The 13,603-nt window shown below is 27.2% G+C and overlaps 2 protein-coding genes and 1 long non-coding RNA gene across 8 annotated transcripts in view; 2 read left to right on the top strand and 1 right to left on the bottom strand.

The window, feature by feature from the left end:
* The first annotated feature begins 765 nt into the window (after positions 1-765).
* LOC126848682 (heat shock factor protein) lies at positions 766-8,962 on the top strand. 5 transcript variants are annotated; one of them, XM_050589759.1, is made up of 12 exons: positions 789-1,064; positions 1,847-1,955; positions 2,078-2,202; positions 2,473-2,805; positions 2,917-3,002; positions 3,243-3,428; positions 4,397-4,459; positions 5,590-6,186; positions 6,885-6,990; positions 7,092-7,188; positions 7,451-7,710; positions 8,615-8,962. In XM_050589759.1, exons 1-11 carry the CDS (start codon positions 960-962, stop codon positions 7,687-7,689), a joined length of 2,046 nt encoding a protein of 681 aa, XP_050445716.1. In that variant the 5' UTR covers positions 789-959; the 3' UTR covers positions 7,690-7,710; positions 8,615-8,962. The 5 variants fall into 5 exon arrangements, with proteins under 5 accessions (XP_050445714.1, XP_050445715.1, XP_050445713.1 ...); XM_050589757.1 differs by lacking the exon at positions 1,847-1,955 and having other exon boundaries at positions 766-1,064; positions 7,457-7,710; XM_050589758.1 differs by lacking the exon at positions 1,847-1,955 and having other exon boundaries at positions 771-1,064; positions 5,590-6,174.
* Positions 8,963-10,480: 1,518 nt separating this feature from the next.
* LOC126848691 (UPF0184 protein AAEL002161-like) lies at positions 10,481-12,266 on the bottom strand. Its single transcript, XM_050589771.1, has 2 exons — positions 12,017-12,266; positions 10,481-11,768 (listed from the first exon to the last, which is right to left on the bottom strand). Exons 1-2 carry the CDS (start codon positions 12,213-12,215, stop codon positions 11,599-11,601), a joined length of 369 nt encoding a protein of 122 aa, XP_050445728.1. The 5' UTR covers positions 12,216-12,266; the 3' UTR covers positions 10,481-11,598.
* A 388-nt stretch (positions 12,267-12,654) lies between these two features.
* The window catches only part of LOC126848693 (uncharacterized), a 201,388-nt gene continuing 200,439 nt past the window's right edge, over positions 12,655-13,603 (top strand). For both annotated transcript variants that reach the window (XR_007687297.1, XR_007687298.1), the window contains exon 1: positions 12,655-12,918. This is a non-coding gene — a long non-coding RNA (uncharacterized LOC126848693). The remainder of the gene's footprint in view (positions 12,919-13,603) is intronic.

Raw genomic sequence — 13,603 nt, 5'->3', positions numbered from 1 at the left:
TCGCGTATGGCCTAGTTTATATTGATATATTGTAATAACGTACTAAGAACTACATTGGCCAATCATAATCATTTCTTCAAGAAATGGAACGGCTGTGATTGGACAGTATAGTATTTAGTATGTATAAAGTATTTGGTGTCATATATGTAATATTACTGAAATACTATAAAATATATCAATGTGATATATGTAATAATATTAATATATGTAGTATTGCATATATGATTGATGTAAAGTTCAACGCAAGCTAAAACATTACGGTGCAGACATATATCAATCTCTCGCTTCCACAATTTGTGTACTTTATATAATGCGCATGCGTTAGCATACGTAAAGGCCATATATATATATAATACTATTGGCTCAACGAAATTCGCGCAAGCGCATTGCGTCCAATACACAAATTGTGGAAGCGAGAGGTTGATATACGTCTGCACCGTAATGTTTTCGCTAACGCCGCATATTAGGAAGATACGTGACTAGCAATATAATTGTCTATTCGAAAACGCCAACAGTGTCATCTGTGTAACATGCTGGAAAATACCCTTGAATAACAATTTTATGTTGCGTCATGGGCTGCGATCGAGAAGATGCTAGAAATGCTTCGAAGCGTTACATTAACCAATCAGAATAAAGAAATCTTTACTCTTTTTGTCCCGATTGATCAAACAAATGTTTCGAAGCATTTCTAGCATCTTCTCGACCATAGCCATATATTGCGATGCAGAAATGGCGAGTTTCGGAGACATCCGGTTTCGACGGCAGCCAATGAAAAGGCGGTAGAATTCATCACATGCGCTCACCCTCCGCATCTCACTTGCAAATGCTTGTCAGCAGAATAATATCGTCAGCGGTCGGCCATTGTTGTCGGCGGAGATGCGAAATATTTCGATGTAATTTTGATCGGCAAAGTTTTACGAGATTACTTGCGCATTCGAGTTTTATATATATCATCCAAGATGCACACAGTCGCGGAATTGGGCACCGGCGTGCCGGCTTTTCTTGCCAAACTATGGAAACTGGTCGAGGACCCGGAAACCGACAACTTAATTTGCTGGTCACCTGTAAGTACCTTTATTTATTTACCTATTCATACACGAGTTGATCGAAGATGGTTTATATATTTCGCGTTGTCAAGCGGATCGAGTGATCATGAAACAACGCGATGTCACGCGTTGTCTGGAGTTCAATTCTTTGTCGTGAGCAATTACAACTTCGATACCTAAATCTCGTCGGCCTTGATTTCCATCGATGGATATTATTGCGCGATCTATATATGACATTTTGTATCATGTGCATAAATACATGCAATTATTATAAATTGTGTCTTGTTAGTTGATCGTTTTGTTGCATTGTTTCTTTCATATAAATAGTGATGATCTTCATGGACACTTACTTTTTACAATAAATGTCAATGTTGTATCAAATATATATAATTCTTTTATGTTAATGATTAAATAATATAATTTATAAAATATATTTATAAAATTTATATAATATTGTGACTTTCTTTCTCTCTCTCTTTCTCTATCACTTTCTTGTTGTATAAAAGTTATATCAATTTGATAAGTCTTTCAATATAAGATGATGTAATTCATATATGTAATTTATATAGTATATATTGTACATATAATATATATAGTATATTAATTAAAATTAAACTGCAATGTAATATTTTAAGATTACAACAAATAATCTATACTTATTATAAATAAATTTATTATGTATATACTATATATATGTATATATATATATATATATATATATATACATATACACTATAATTAAATTTATTATAGTTGTTGATACAAAGATAAATAATTTTATATATTTTATATTTTTTTAGAATGGGAGAAGTTTTATCATTAAAAATCAAGCAAAATTTGCGAGAGAATTATTGCCACATTATTATAAACACAATAATATGGCTAGTTTTGTACGACAGCTAAATATGTGTAAGTTATTACATGTATATAAAACTTTTTGAAAATATAGATAATGAGAAAGAGAAAAAATATATATATATATATATATATATATATATATATATATATCCATTAATATTTATATATTTAAGATGGATTCCATAAGAAAGTATCTGTAGAACTGGGTGGTCTAAAGTGCGATAAGGATGAAATGGAATTTGCACATCAGTTTTTTTACAAAGGACATCCATATCTATTAGAACATATTAAAAGAAAAGTGAGTATATTTAGATATATTGCAATGGTGCTATAATTTGAGTGCAAAGAACTATAATTTTTAAAATAAATACACTAATCTAACTTTTTCATATATATTTTGAAATGTATATTTTTTTTTTTTAATAAGTACTAAAGCAAAACCGTAAATTATGTCTAAGAAATCTTAATAATTGCATAAAAAATATAATTCTAGAAAGCTAAATTGTTAAGATTAAACACAAAAATTACATTAATATATTATTACAGTAAATTATCATTTTCCTATTAGATTGCATCTAGTAAGAGTCAAGATGCAGCTCATACTCCTATTAAACCAGAATTAATGACCAAAGTATTAGCAGAAGTAAGAAGTATGAGAGGTCGACAAGAGAATTTGGATACTAAATTAGGCGCAATAAAACATGAAAATGAAGCATTGTGGAGAGAAATAGCAATGCTAAGACAGAAACATTTGAAACAACAACAAATTGTTAACAAGCTTATTCAATTTCTTGTTACTCTTGTACAACCCTCGAGAGGAAGTGGTTTACCTGTCAAGCGGCGATATCCATTAATGATAGATGATTCAAATCGTACACGTAAACAGAGCAAATTGTCAAAGGTAATACTATCATTGCAGCATTCTCCATGTCTTTTTTTGTACATATAGATATGCACACATACATACTACTATAATAATAAATATATTTAATATTTAATATCTATTTTTTAGCCACAAGCATCTCCTACAGGACCGATTATTCATGAACTTGATGCATCAGAGTCATCAGATTTGGATTCAGAATATATTGTTGCTGAGTAAGTGAATAGATTTTATACATTTATACATGCATATGCTATTAATTTTAAAACATGGAAATTCACACTTTGATTAAAAATTTATTTCTCTTTTTTTATATAGCACATAAATTATTTTAATTTGGATATATATATTATCATGTTGGAAAATTTAATAGCTGATATATAATGCATATATGTAGTATGTATTGTAACTCTCAGTGAGATATTAATAAATATCTTAATAACCTTTTAATCTAGGATGTTGGAGAATGGAGCTCCAGCTGTTTACAGTCCAGAAGAATATATTGAAACATCAATAGATGATGAAAATATGGAAAATGAACTAATCGAGAATCCTGAGACGACTCTACTAGAAAACGATATTGAAATTAGTTCACATGAAAATGATACAAGGAAGAAACGTCTTTGCAAGGGTAAAAAGAAGTATGTTCAATTTAATATATTCAATTTATATTTTATTATAATCAATTTATTATGTGTGGTGTATACACACACACACGCACGCACACACACACACACACACACACACACACACACAATGTGCAAAGCACTCTAGATGCTCGTGAATGGATAGAACATAGTAAACTGAACGGAAAAGTTCTTTATCATTTTTTTCTATAATGCTTAATAAAGGAGTTATAGAGTAAAATCTGGCCAATCAGCACCGATTTTTAGCCTGATGCATGTCGGTCAGCCACAAGCCTGGTAGTATGCGTGAGTTACTACCTGCTACTAAATCTGCTGTTACAGCGGCACATCACTACCAGGTGTGCGGCTCACTGACATGCACTCGGTTGTCACCGATTAGACAGATTTTACTCAATAACAATTTTTTTAGTTTCGTTTACTGTGTTTTATCCATTCATGAGCGTTGTCTAGGATGCTTTGGGATATCCTGTATTAATATATGGAAAGTTAACATTATTCTCTCTTCACAAAATTTGCAATTGATTTATATTAGAAAAAGTATTAAAATATTAAATAACTTTTATTTTTTGAAATATTAATTTCTACTTTATGAGAGAGAAAGAGAGGAAGAGATGAATAATATATTTACTTTTCACCCATTCTGTAAAATATCTTATGCATGGAGATAAATAAGATCGAAATATTTATTCTATCAAATTTTAGGGGAATACGTATTCTATATTAAATATTATAGAATCTTCTTACATGCAATGGATTTTATACATAATGATTAATGAAATATACAAATATTTTGTAAAAAAATAAAAAAATATTTTGGACTTATCAAAATTTTGCTAAACAAATATTTTAAATTTAATACTTTGATTGTACATTCACTAAAATCTAACAATATTTATTATTTGTTTGCGAATATCAAATATTCTTTTATTGCATTTATCCAAATGGTATTTAAATATTACCAGGAGGAAAAACAAGGTGCCTGTCAAAATTTTGATCCCACCATTGGAAAATGGAGGAAAACCAAGGTTAACATTTTTTTTTCTTGGTGTTGGTATTCTGAATATTTGTCTATAGCTATTTTATGTTGAAAATATTTCAAATATATGCTATTATTTTGCATGAAAAATTTAAATGATTATAAAAACATTAATAGAGCCTATTTTTAGCCTACTTTATACCTATTTTTTACCTATTTTTTACCAGTTTTTAAATGATTATATTATAGAGAAATATATATATGAGAGAAGTTATATAATAGCCAAAACATTTCTTCAAATGTTACAGATCATTCAGAAAATGTATTTAATAGAGAAGAAGAAATAAATCTTCATAATCTCTTATCATTATGTTTCTATAGAGAGCATATTAAGTTTTCAAAATTTTTAAAAGCCTTGGTTGCTTCTTTTATATCATACCATATTCATATATTATTTATATATAATTTAACTATCTTATATATATAAAACTAATTTATGTTGTTTATTAAAACTTTTTTATATTTTATTTTATTATTATAATAATATATATTAGATTTTTTAGTTTTTTTATATAAATCTATATATCTATATTTTATTTACAATATTTTAAATATTTTTTTCTCTAAATGCAATATCAAAATTATCTCAAGACATATCGATATTATAAATCTATATTGTTTCTATAATTAAGTTTGGTATTGGACATTAACATAGTTTTTATCTCAGTTAATATAATTAGCCAATTATAGATTTACTTATATGTGTATTGATAAAAATATAATATTATTCTTTATACATCAGTAAAAGATTTGAATATATGATATTATTCTGCTATTACAAAAGAATTTCACATAATAATATCTGCATAATATCATTTTATATTAGATACATTTGTTGTTTTTTATATCTTATTGACAGCTTTTGTATTATAATGTTCTGTTACTTATTGATATAATATATTGAGAATGATTGCATGTAATTTCTTATTTCTTATGTTTCTTATGCTTTAGAATATACTATATAGTTTTTTCCATGTTCCCATCTATACTCTATACTATTGAGATATTATTGAGATAAGTATAATATAAAGATAAGTAGTTTAATATAGACAAAGATTAAGTCTGAATAGTATTGTAAAACAAAAATGAAGATTGGCACTAGCTTATCTTCGTTTGTAGGGAAGAATTGCATTTGCTTGAAATGCCCATCAACGAGGAAACTCCTGCGCCTTTTGCTTTACTTGAAAGAGAATCTATCGGTTCTAAACCTGTACCTGTGGCGTCAATGCGCAGTTCTAAACTCGCAGCGATGGCGGCAAATATTAATGAATCTCAAGATGTTGACACTGATATCATGGAAAGTTCAGCTGATATGGAAGATGATATGGAAGTCTCAGACAATGATGCATCCATGCTGAAACTAGAAGATATCCTAATTGTTCCAGAAATAATCAACAACAGCAACATTCAAAATATTGTTGAGAAAAAAGAAACCAATGTCAAAGAATCTAATCCAGTGAATCAGGGACTTGATCAAATTGATGATGACAGAATTGCTCTAGCAGCAAGTGATATTAAACTTGATCAAATTGATGATGACAGAATTGCTCTAGCAGCAAGTGATATTAAACGGCACAATGAAAATGAAACATCAAAAGTTTTACAGGATGAAAAAGACAATGATAACAAAGCAAGCACAAGTTCATCAAAAGATTTACCTTTGAGTCGCGTCAATTCTTCAGATATATGTGAAGCTAATTACAGGTTAGAACCGATGTAAGTTTGGCACAGACCATGGATAACATAAGGTGGCATTTATTAACAATAATTTCTGCTCAATTGTGGAAATCATTAAGCATATAGAAAGAGGTGAAAACGTATCTTTTTTTTTTTTCCCTTTTTTCCCTTTTTTTTCCTTTTTTTTGAGATATGTAATTTTCTTATTCCATTTTCTTATCTCCATTTCCATATTAATTCTTAAAAATAAATTATTTTGTGTAATATATTAATTTTTACTAGCTATTTAAATAGATAGCTATTTAATCTTTAATCAACAAAATATAAAAAATATATTTCTCTTCTTTGTATATCATTATATGGAATCTATATTATTAGATTAGATTAACTTTAATTTTATAAAAATCTAATTTAGACATTTTTTACAAATTTGTGTATGATATTAAGTTTTATATGTATTTGATATTACTGATATAATATTTTTTTATTGTTTTGTACTTTTGTGATTTGTTATACTTATACAATGTTAGAATACATGTTTATTATAGAAGAAAAATACGTATTTCTCATAAAAATTGTTATTGTGTGTCTTATCATATAAATGAGATTATTTTTCAGACTTTATCTAATGTTAAAAATTATGTACCATCATTTTTTCCACATACCATCATTTTTCATTTTATATACAATGTTTCTTATTTATAATAATAAAACTTTTTACATTTGTAACATTGTAGGGAACAAATGGATAATCATCTGGAAACAATGCAAACAGATTTGGACAATCTGCGTGAAATTCTACGTGGTGAAGGTTACAGCATTGATGCTAATACTCTTCTCGGGGTAAATATAATTTTGAAATATTAAAGTCCAAAGAAAAGAAAAAAAAGTTTATAAAAATAATGAATTAGCAAAGAACTTAATATTTTATTTCTTTTTTTTAGCTGTTTGGCGCGGATGATCCAATGACATTCGGATTACCAATTAATCCAGAATTAAATCCGAATTGTGAAAAAGATGATAATGATGACAACACTGCACGTGAGTTTTTGTAATTTTTAATATCAAATTAAACATTCCATTATTTATCAATGTAAAAAAATGCATAAAAATTTTTTTCTACATTCTTACAATTTTAAATTGATAAATTCTTAAAAAAGATGTCTATATATCTGCGTATGTTTATATAAAAATAACTCTTTATAATTTGTTTAATTGAGTTAAAGTAAATCAAAATTGAAATTAAATCAAAATTGATTTAATTTGATCATTTTTATTGATTAATAACTTTAATTATACATAGTTGCAGATTCTATCAATGGATCTGCTGGTGGGGAACTTATGACGTATAATCCTACATCAAATCTACTAGATTTTGATGACGATATGTTATTGGAAAATGAATCACCTTCGCTACCAACAGCATCATCAAATTTATCTACAGACAATCTATATACTTCAGATCCTTTAGATCCTTTAGACGATAAGGCTTCGCTTTATGATTCTCTAGTAAAACTCTCTAGTAAGAATCTAAAATCGTAAACATTATTATTTATATATGTGGTAAGTTTCACTCCCTTATTTTTAATAGGTTTTTAAGACCATCTTTTTTTCTTTTTTATTTTAAAAGTTAACTGCATAAATTCAATATGTATTAGGTTCACAATATGCTTACTGTTGTAATAAACATTGTCTAATCAGCATTGTTATCATAAGATATAAAAAATCAATTACATTTCAAGAAGATATTCACTTATATAGAAAGTTATTATTTAGCATAGTTTCTCATAGGTTTGTAGCTATCACTATTTCTACAATTCTCTAGTTTTTATTTTATTTTAAATGGAGTGTATTTAGCAATCATAGAGCTTCTATTAAATTATAAGGTATACTAGTCATTAATCTATATATATACATATATATATATATATATATATATATATATATATATATATATATATATCATATGAAATCCATTGGATTTGCTGCCATAAGATTTGATTGCAATCAGATAAATAGTTTTTGTTTAACAAAAATTATATTCTCTTGTATATAATTACAAAAAGAACAATTGTATATATATTTACTGTGAAGTCGTTTATTTTCTTATAGTTTAATTAAAATTTATCAACAACAATCAATGAAACATCCATTTTATATTGATAATAAATAATTTGTAAATACAATGTATAACATTTAAATTTTTATAGTTACACATTATATGATGTATTCTAAATTTTTATATAACAGATTGAGATTCTAATCATTATTCAAATCAAGTATTATATCTTAGACAAATCCAAGAAATTAAAATTTTGCAAAATATATGCTTTATAATGCATATAAATAAACTTGTATTTATATCATTGTTATACATTATGGTTTTTACATTCATACATAAGTATATATATATATTTTTTTTCTTCTTTGCTATATGTAATATAATATTTAAATCTTCGTTTTTTAGCTTTTTGCTGGATACTCCACTTCTGGATTATTATCTAGAAAATTATTAATTATCTAGAAAAAATGGTATTGTAAAAAATAGGAGAGAGGAGAAAGGAGAGAATAAAATATATGTGCTGTTACAAATTCTACAGCATTTGTTATCAAGTGAAGTAAGAACAGCATTTGCAGCAACATAATCTAAATATCTTAATATGAAACAAATCTAATGAAAAGAATAAAAGAGCAATCTTATATATATCACTAAAAAGAAGTTATAGATACCGATTATAGCTTTCCAAGATCTTACAAATGAACAAATACGAGAGTTATATTAATAAAACTTTTGTTCTTACTTGCTTGTATATAATTACAGACAATTTTTTTCTAAAAGATATGTCTTGCAGTTAGCTTTATAAAGAGAATTAAATATAGAATGATAACAGTTTTTCAGGTAATGTATGAAGTATTAGATTAAAAAATTTAAATTGTGATAAATCTATGCATACATGTTAAAAAAAGCTGTTTTGCTTATAAACATATTTTTTTTATTCCTTCAGAATTGTTATCGCAAATTATACTAAGATATCTTTCGAGAAAGATAAAATGTAAGAAGTGATAGTACGAGTCAAGATTTCAGTGTTTTATATGCAGTAGAAATATTTTTGAATCTACGAGTAATGTGGATAACTTTTTTTACGTATTTTGTAAATCTTTTATAATTTCTAATGCAGTTCTGTGAGACTAGAATAATTTTGTACTTCTGTTCTACATAGAATTTATGTCTTACATACAAAATTCAAACTGAGACTCTGAGGTTATATCTATATACATATATATGTGTGTATATATATATATATATGTATGTATATGTATGTATATATATATATATATATATATATGTATATGTATGTATATATATATATATATATGTATGTATATGTATGTATATATATATATAGTGTGCAAATTTTAGTAGATGTGAATATGTATAACAGGATAATGAGAGATACTATATTGTACTTATATGTTGGCACAGTTAAAAGAAAACTGCATCAGTTTATTCCACAAAAAATATTATCTTACTCAGACTAGTTTTTATTGAACATATCTAAGTTTATTAAAGGAATCTCAGTGTAAAGTTGTGATTGAAATACTGAAATCTTAATCTTGAACCTCTACTAAATACTATTAAAATAAGTTGACATATTGCATTCTTAGAGTGTGTTTATCTATCTGATGCAGATGCATCAAATCACTTGATCCTTTCATTTTTACTTATTTAGTGCGTCTGCAATGAGTGAACTAAACCACTTGAAATGTATAGTAGAAAACTATAATTACATATTATTGCATCATCATCATGTTAATATTTTATTTGATTTAGAGATGAATATAGTTAGATTTTTATATTTACTACAAAATCGAAATTTAGGCATATTATTTTTAAAATAGTGTGTAAAATTTGTTATGTAATTTTATATACAGTGAAGTGTCAGCCATATTCATATACATTTTCTGTTTATAAAGGTTTAAAAATCTTATTATTCGCAATTAAATTCCAAAAAAACTAAAAAGTTAATTTTTTTTTTCAGTGTGTAAATTTATTTTAAAAGAATTATTAACAGGTGTGACAAGTATTTAGTAATTATACTAAAATAATTAGTCATATTGTTTGTGTATTTTTACACTCTATGAAATAGCACCTACTAATCTATTTACATTAACACTACATTTGTTTGATGAGAAATATTAATCAAGTATTTTCACCTGAATAAGTATATGTCATATGGCAATGTGTTGATACTGCACTGTTTGAGATATCAAATTCTGATACAATCAAAGATTGGTGAAAAAGGTGAATTGAAAAGAAACATTATCAAAGATGTTGAATTTTATCCAATGTCGCCCTTTATGATATAAATTGTTTGATTACACTTGATGTATAATAAAAAGAACAATTGTTTTGTTTAGAGATATAAGTAGGGGCCAGCGAGAGATAATTTAGCTTATCAAGTTGATAGTTTTTATCTTTTATCAGCCTGTAAATAGATATTATGTTTAGTTACATAGATAGAATATCAAGACGAATACATTCAAACTACTTAACTAATTAAGAATGCTATAACACAGGATATTTTATTTTGCAGATTTAAAACAAAGCTCTCATCAGTTTTTTGATTTGTATATCTATTAGTAAGAATTCTGTTAAATCAGTTATATAAGTGTATAGAAAAATTAGCAAAATAAAAATACTTTTACTACCACGGACAATTATGTTAAATCTGTTTACACGTAAATAAATCTCACATAACTGTTCATATGTATTTATTGCTGGTTTGGATATTCCTTTCCTATTTAGCATACTATATGCACACAATCGCGGTAAAATTCTTAAATTCATGAAAACAGCTATAAGATTTTCAATCATTTCTTTATTGCTAGAAACGTCTCGTAATATCATTTTTATTTTTAAAAATATTTTAGATATATATATATATATATATATATGGAATCCTACTTTTAAAAGTATGTTTTTATATTTTGCATGTTTTACACTTGGGATCTATATCAATGCATACTTTACAAATTACATTAAAAAAATATTGTATTATATAATATTCTTCAAACAGAAATTTACTAGAGTTTAATAAATAAAATAATATATCTCTCAGATATAGGATATATTTCAATAAAAATTACTATTTTAACATCACTATATGTATAAGTAAAACAAATAAAAGTTAATTAATATTTTCAAATATATACATGTACGTAATTATATAATAAATTGTATAATTTTTCCTAATATTCCACAAAATATTGAAGCTATTGAAGTAAATATTGATAAACATAAATGGTCTTTGTTTAGAGTAGATTATAACATATTTCCCATAATTCTTACAGATATATGAAATGTTTCATTGATAACATTATAAGTAACATAATAAAGTGATAATTCTAGATTATAATAAAGTATGTGGTTTTCTAAATATAAACTAATTATCACTGTGATTGTTGACTCTCAATTTGCAGTGACTCTTGAAACTGTTTCCTAGCCTCGCGATTACAATGCAATAGTTCAATCAATTCTGCATGTATGTCATCATTTTTCTTTTCTAAATGATCCAGAGCAGTTTCCAAATGATCCAGTTCATCTTCCAATGCTTTAATACCTGTATGCAATTATAAATAATTAATTTTTTTATTGCATTATTATAAAAATAATTTAATAATTTTACGATTTAAATGCTTGTTTCCAAAATTATTTATGCATTTTCTAAACATGCATTAGAAATGTCATAAATCTCGTAACTGTATTTATAAATATTACAACATTGTATCGCACGCACAGACACAATTTTTAAATTATTACAAATAGATAGTACTTTTGTGCATCGCAAAAGAAGTTCTGTTTACTTACCGATATCGGAATATACATCTTCCTCCAGACATCTGTTAATGTCATCGGAATGTTCTTCGTCCTCGGCATCCATTTCCTCGTTGATGTTATCGGCATTATTTTCTTCCGGTTGTACTATTTCCTCCATGTCTTCATCTTTTTTTTCTTCCTTCGGAACTGGATATTCGTCCCTGACCATTTTTTTTTCTGCCACTTGCATCTGAGGATCAGCCAGAATCAGCTGACTTTATCCGATAGAGGTGTGTATATATATATTAGACAAGTCACATGTGTATAACGTTCTTATGCCGCGTTTTTTACCAACAATCGATATTTTATAGCGAACTGCCATGATGTATACATTTGTACACAGCAACATATATTGCGCGCGCGCGCAATGTAGTCATGAGTGAATTCAATCAAATTTTCTAATAACTATATTTGTAAAAAAAACTATCGCCTGTGCACTATCCGCGAACGATTGTTAAATTGTGAGTGATTATTAACTAGAAAAGATAATTTATTTCAAATTTTATTTTTCTCTTTGAAAAATGGCTACGATTAGTTCGCCGTTTGACATGTGGTGTCGCCCTCCTCATAATTTTGAATCGCGCGCGGTGCCGAATTAGATCAGTCACAATCAATCATTATACGGAATACGTTCAAACACATCGCAGCAGATCGCAAAATCCCGCTCGAATCGTACTTTGCTATTTTTATTGTCTAAAAGTGAGTCTCGTGCGTTTAGAAATGTCTCATGTTCATTATTGTCAGTGTCATAATGTAAACCTCGCGTATAATTCGTCGTTATAAATAAGTGCCGCGATTTCGGTTAATCTCTGGGAATCGGAAACCTCTCGCTCTTGCACATATTTTGCGTTGTGCAACAAGAATGCGCCACATTAATGAATGATCGTAATCAGGTATGCGCAAAAAACATTGCTTCATATAATTATTTCATAATCATTCTATTCGTTACTAAGCTACTATATATAAGCTTACAAGTATAAAACAGCACACGCACATATACGCACACACACACGCCCACACACACCCATAAAACGTAACCGTTCAAGATGGCGTAGCTTTATATAGAAGCGGCCGATTTGCAAATAGAAATCAAATTTTCCGATTTATCCTATATTTACTCTAAATACTCCTTTTAGGAAAGATATTCCTTTAAAAAAATAATATAAGACGTAAATATATATGCATAGATTGTTTAAAGGTTATTTTATATGAAGATTATTATTTATTGAATTCATTTTTCACACACACACACATATTCATAGCTACATGGCATTTCGAATCGATACATGTCATACTATTTTCTTCATTATCGACAATCGTCCATCGTCTTGATTGGAATTATATCTCGTCGATAATATAACTATTCGAATTACTGATACATATTTTAGTTATACCCACGCCACCACCAGATGGCAGTAGTAGTGACTAACCGTTTTTGAATGCAAGGCGTTCAAACGGTCGGATGAGAAGATCATAATTTCGTAAAGTGTTAACGGTTATATATATGTATAATTTCAATTTGTTGTACCACGTGACAAGTTTATTGTTTGACAGCTTCATTGTAACGTGAAATCTTTG

The sequence above is a fragment of the Cataglyphis hispanica genome, chromosome 4, assembly GCF_021464435.1.
Source record: "Cataglyphis hispanica isolate Lineage 1 chromosome 4, ULB_Chis1_1.0, whole genome shotgun sequence".
Taxonomy (NCBI): Eukaryota; Metazoa; Arthropoda; class Insecta; order Hymenoptera; family Formicidae; genus Cataglyphis; species Cataglyphis hispanica.
This window is presented reverse-complemented; position numbering and strand designations above follow the sequence as displayed.

What these genes read in the sequence shown, in the direction of transcription:
- LOC126848682 (XM_050589756.1), top strand. Translation starts at nt 794, where the DNA reads ATGCGCTCACCCTCCGCATCTCACTTGCAAATGCTTGTCAGCAGAATA. An exon ending in ACTTAATTTGCTGGTCACCT is followed by an intron (nt 1,065 to 2,077) that starts GTAAGTACCTTT and finishes TATATATTTAAG; the next exon opens with ATGGATTCCATAAGAAAGTA. An exon ending in TAGAACATATTAAAAGAAAA is followed by an intron (nt 2,203 to 2,472) that starts GTGAGTATATTT and finishes TTTTCCTATTAG; the next exon opens with ATTGCATCTAGTAAGAGTCA.
- LOC126848691 (XM_050589771.1), bottom strand. Translation starts at nt 12,215, where the DNA reads ATGCAAGTGGCAGAAAAAAAAATGGTCAGGGACGAATATCCAGTTCCG. An exon ending in AGATGTATATTCCGATATCG is followed by an intron (nt 11,769 to 12,016) that starts GTAAGTAAACAG and finishes AATTGCATACAG; the next exon opens with GTATTAAAGCATTGGAAGAT.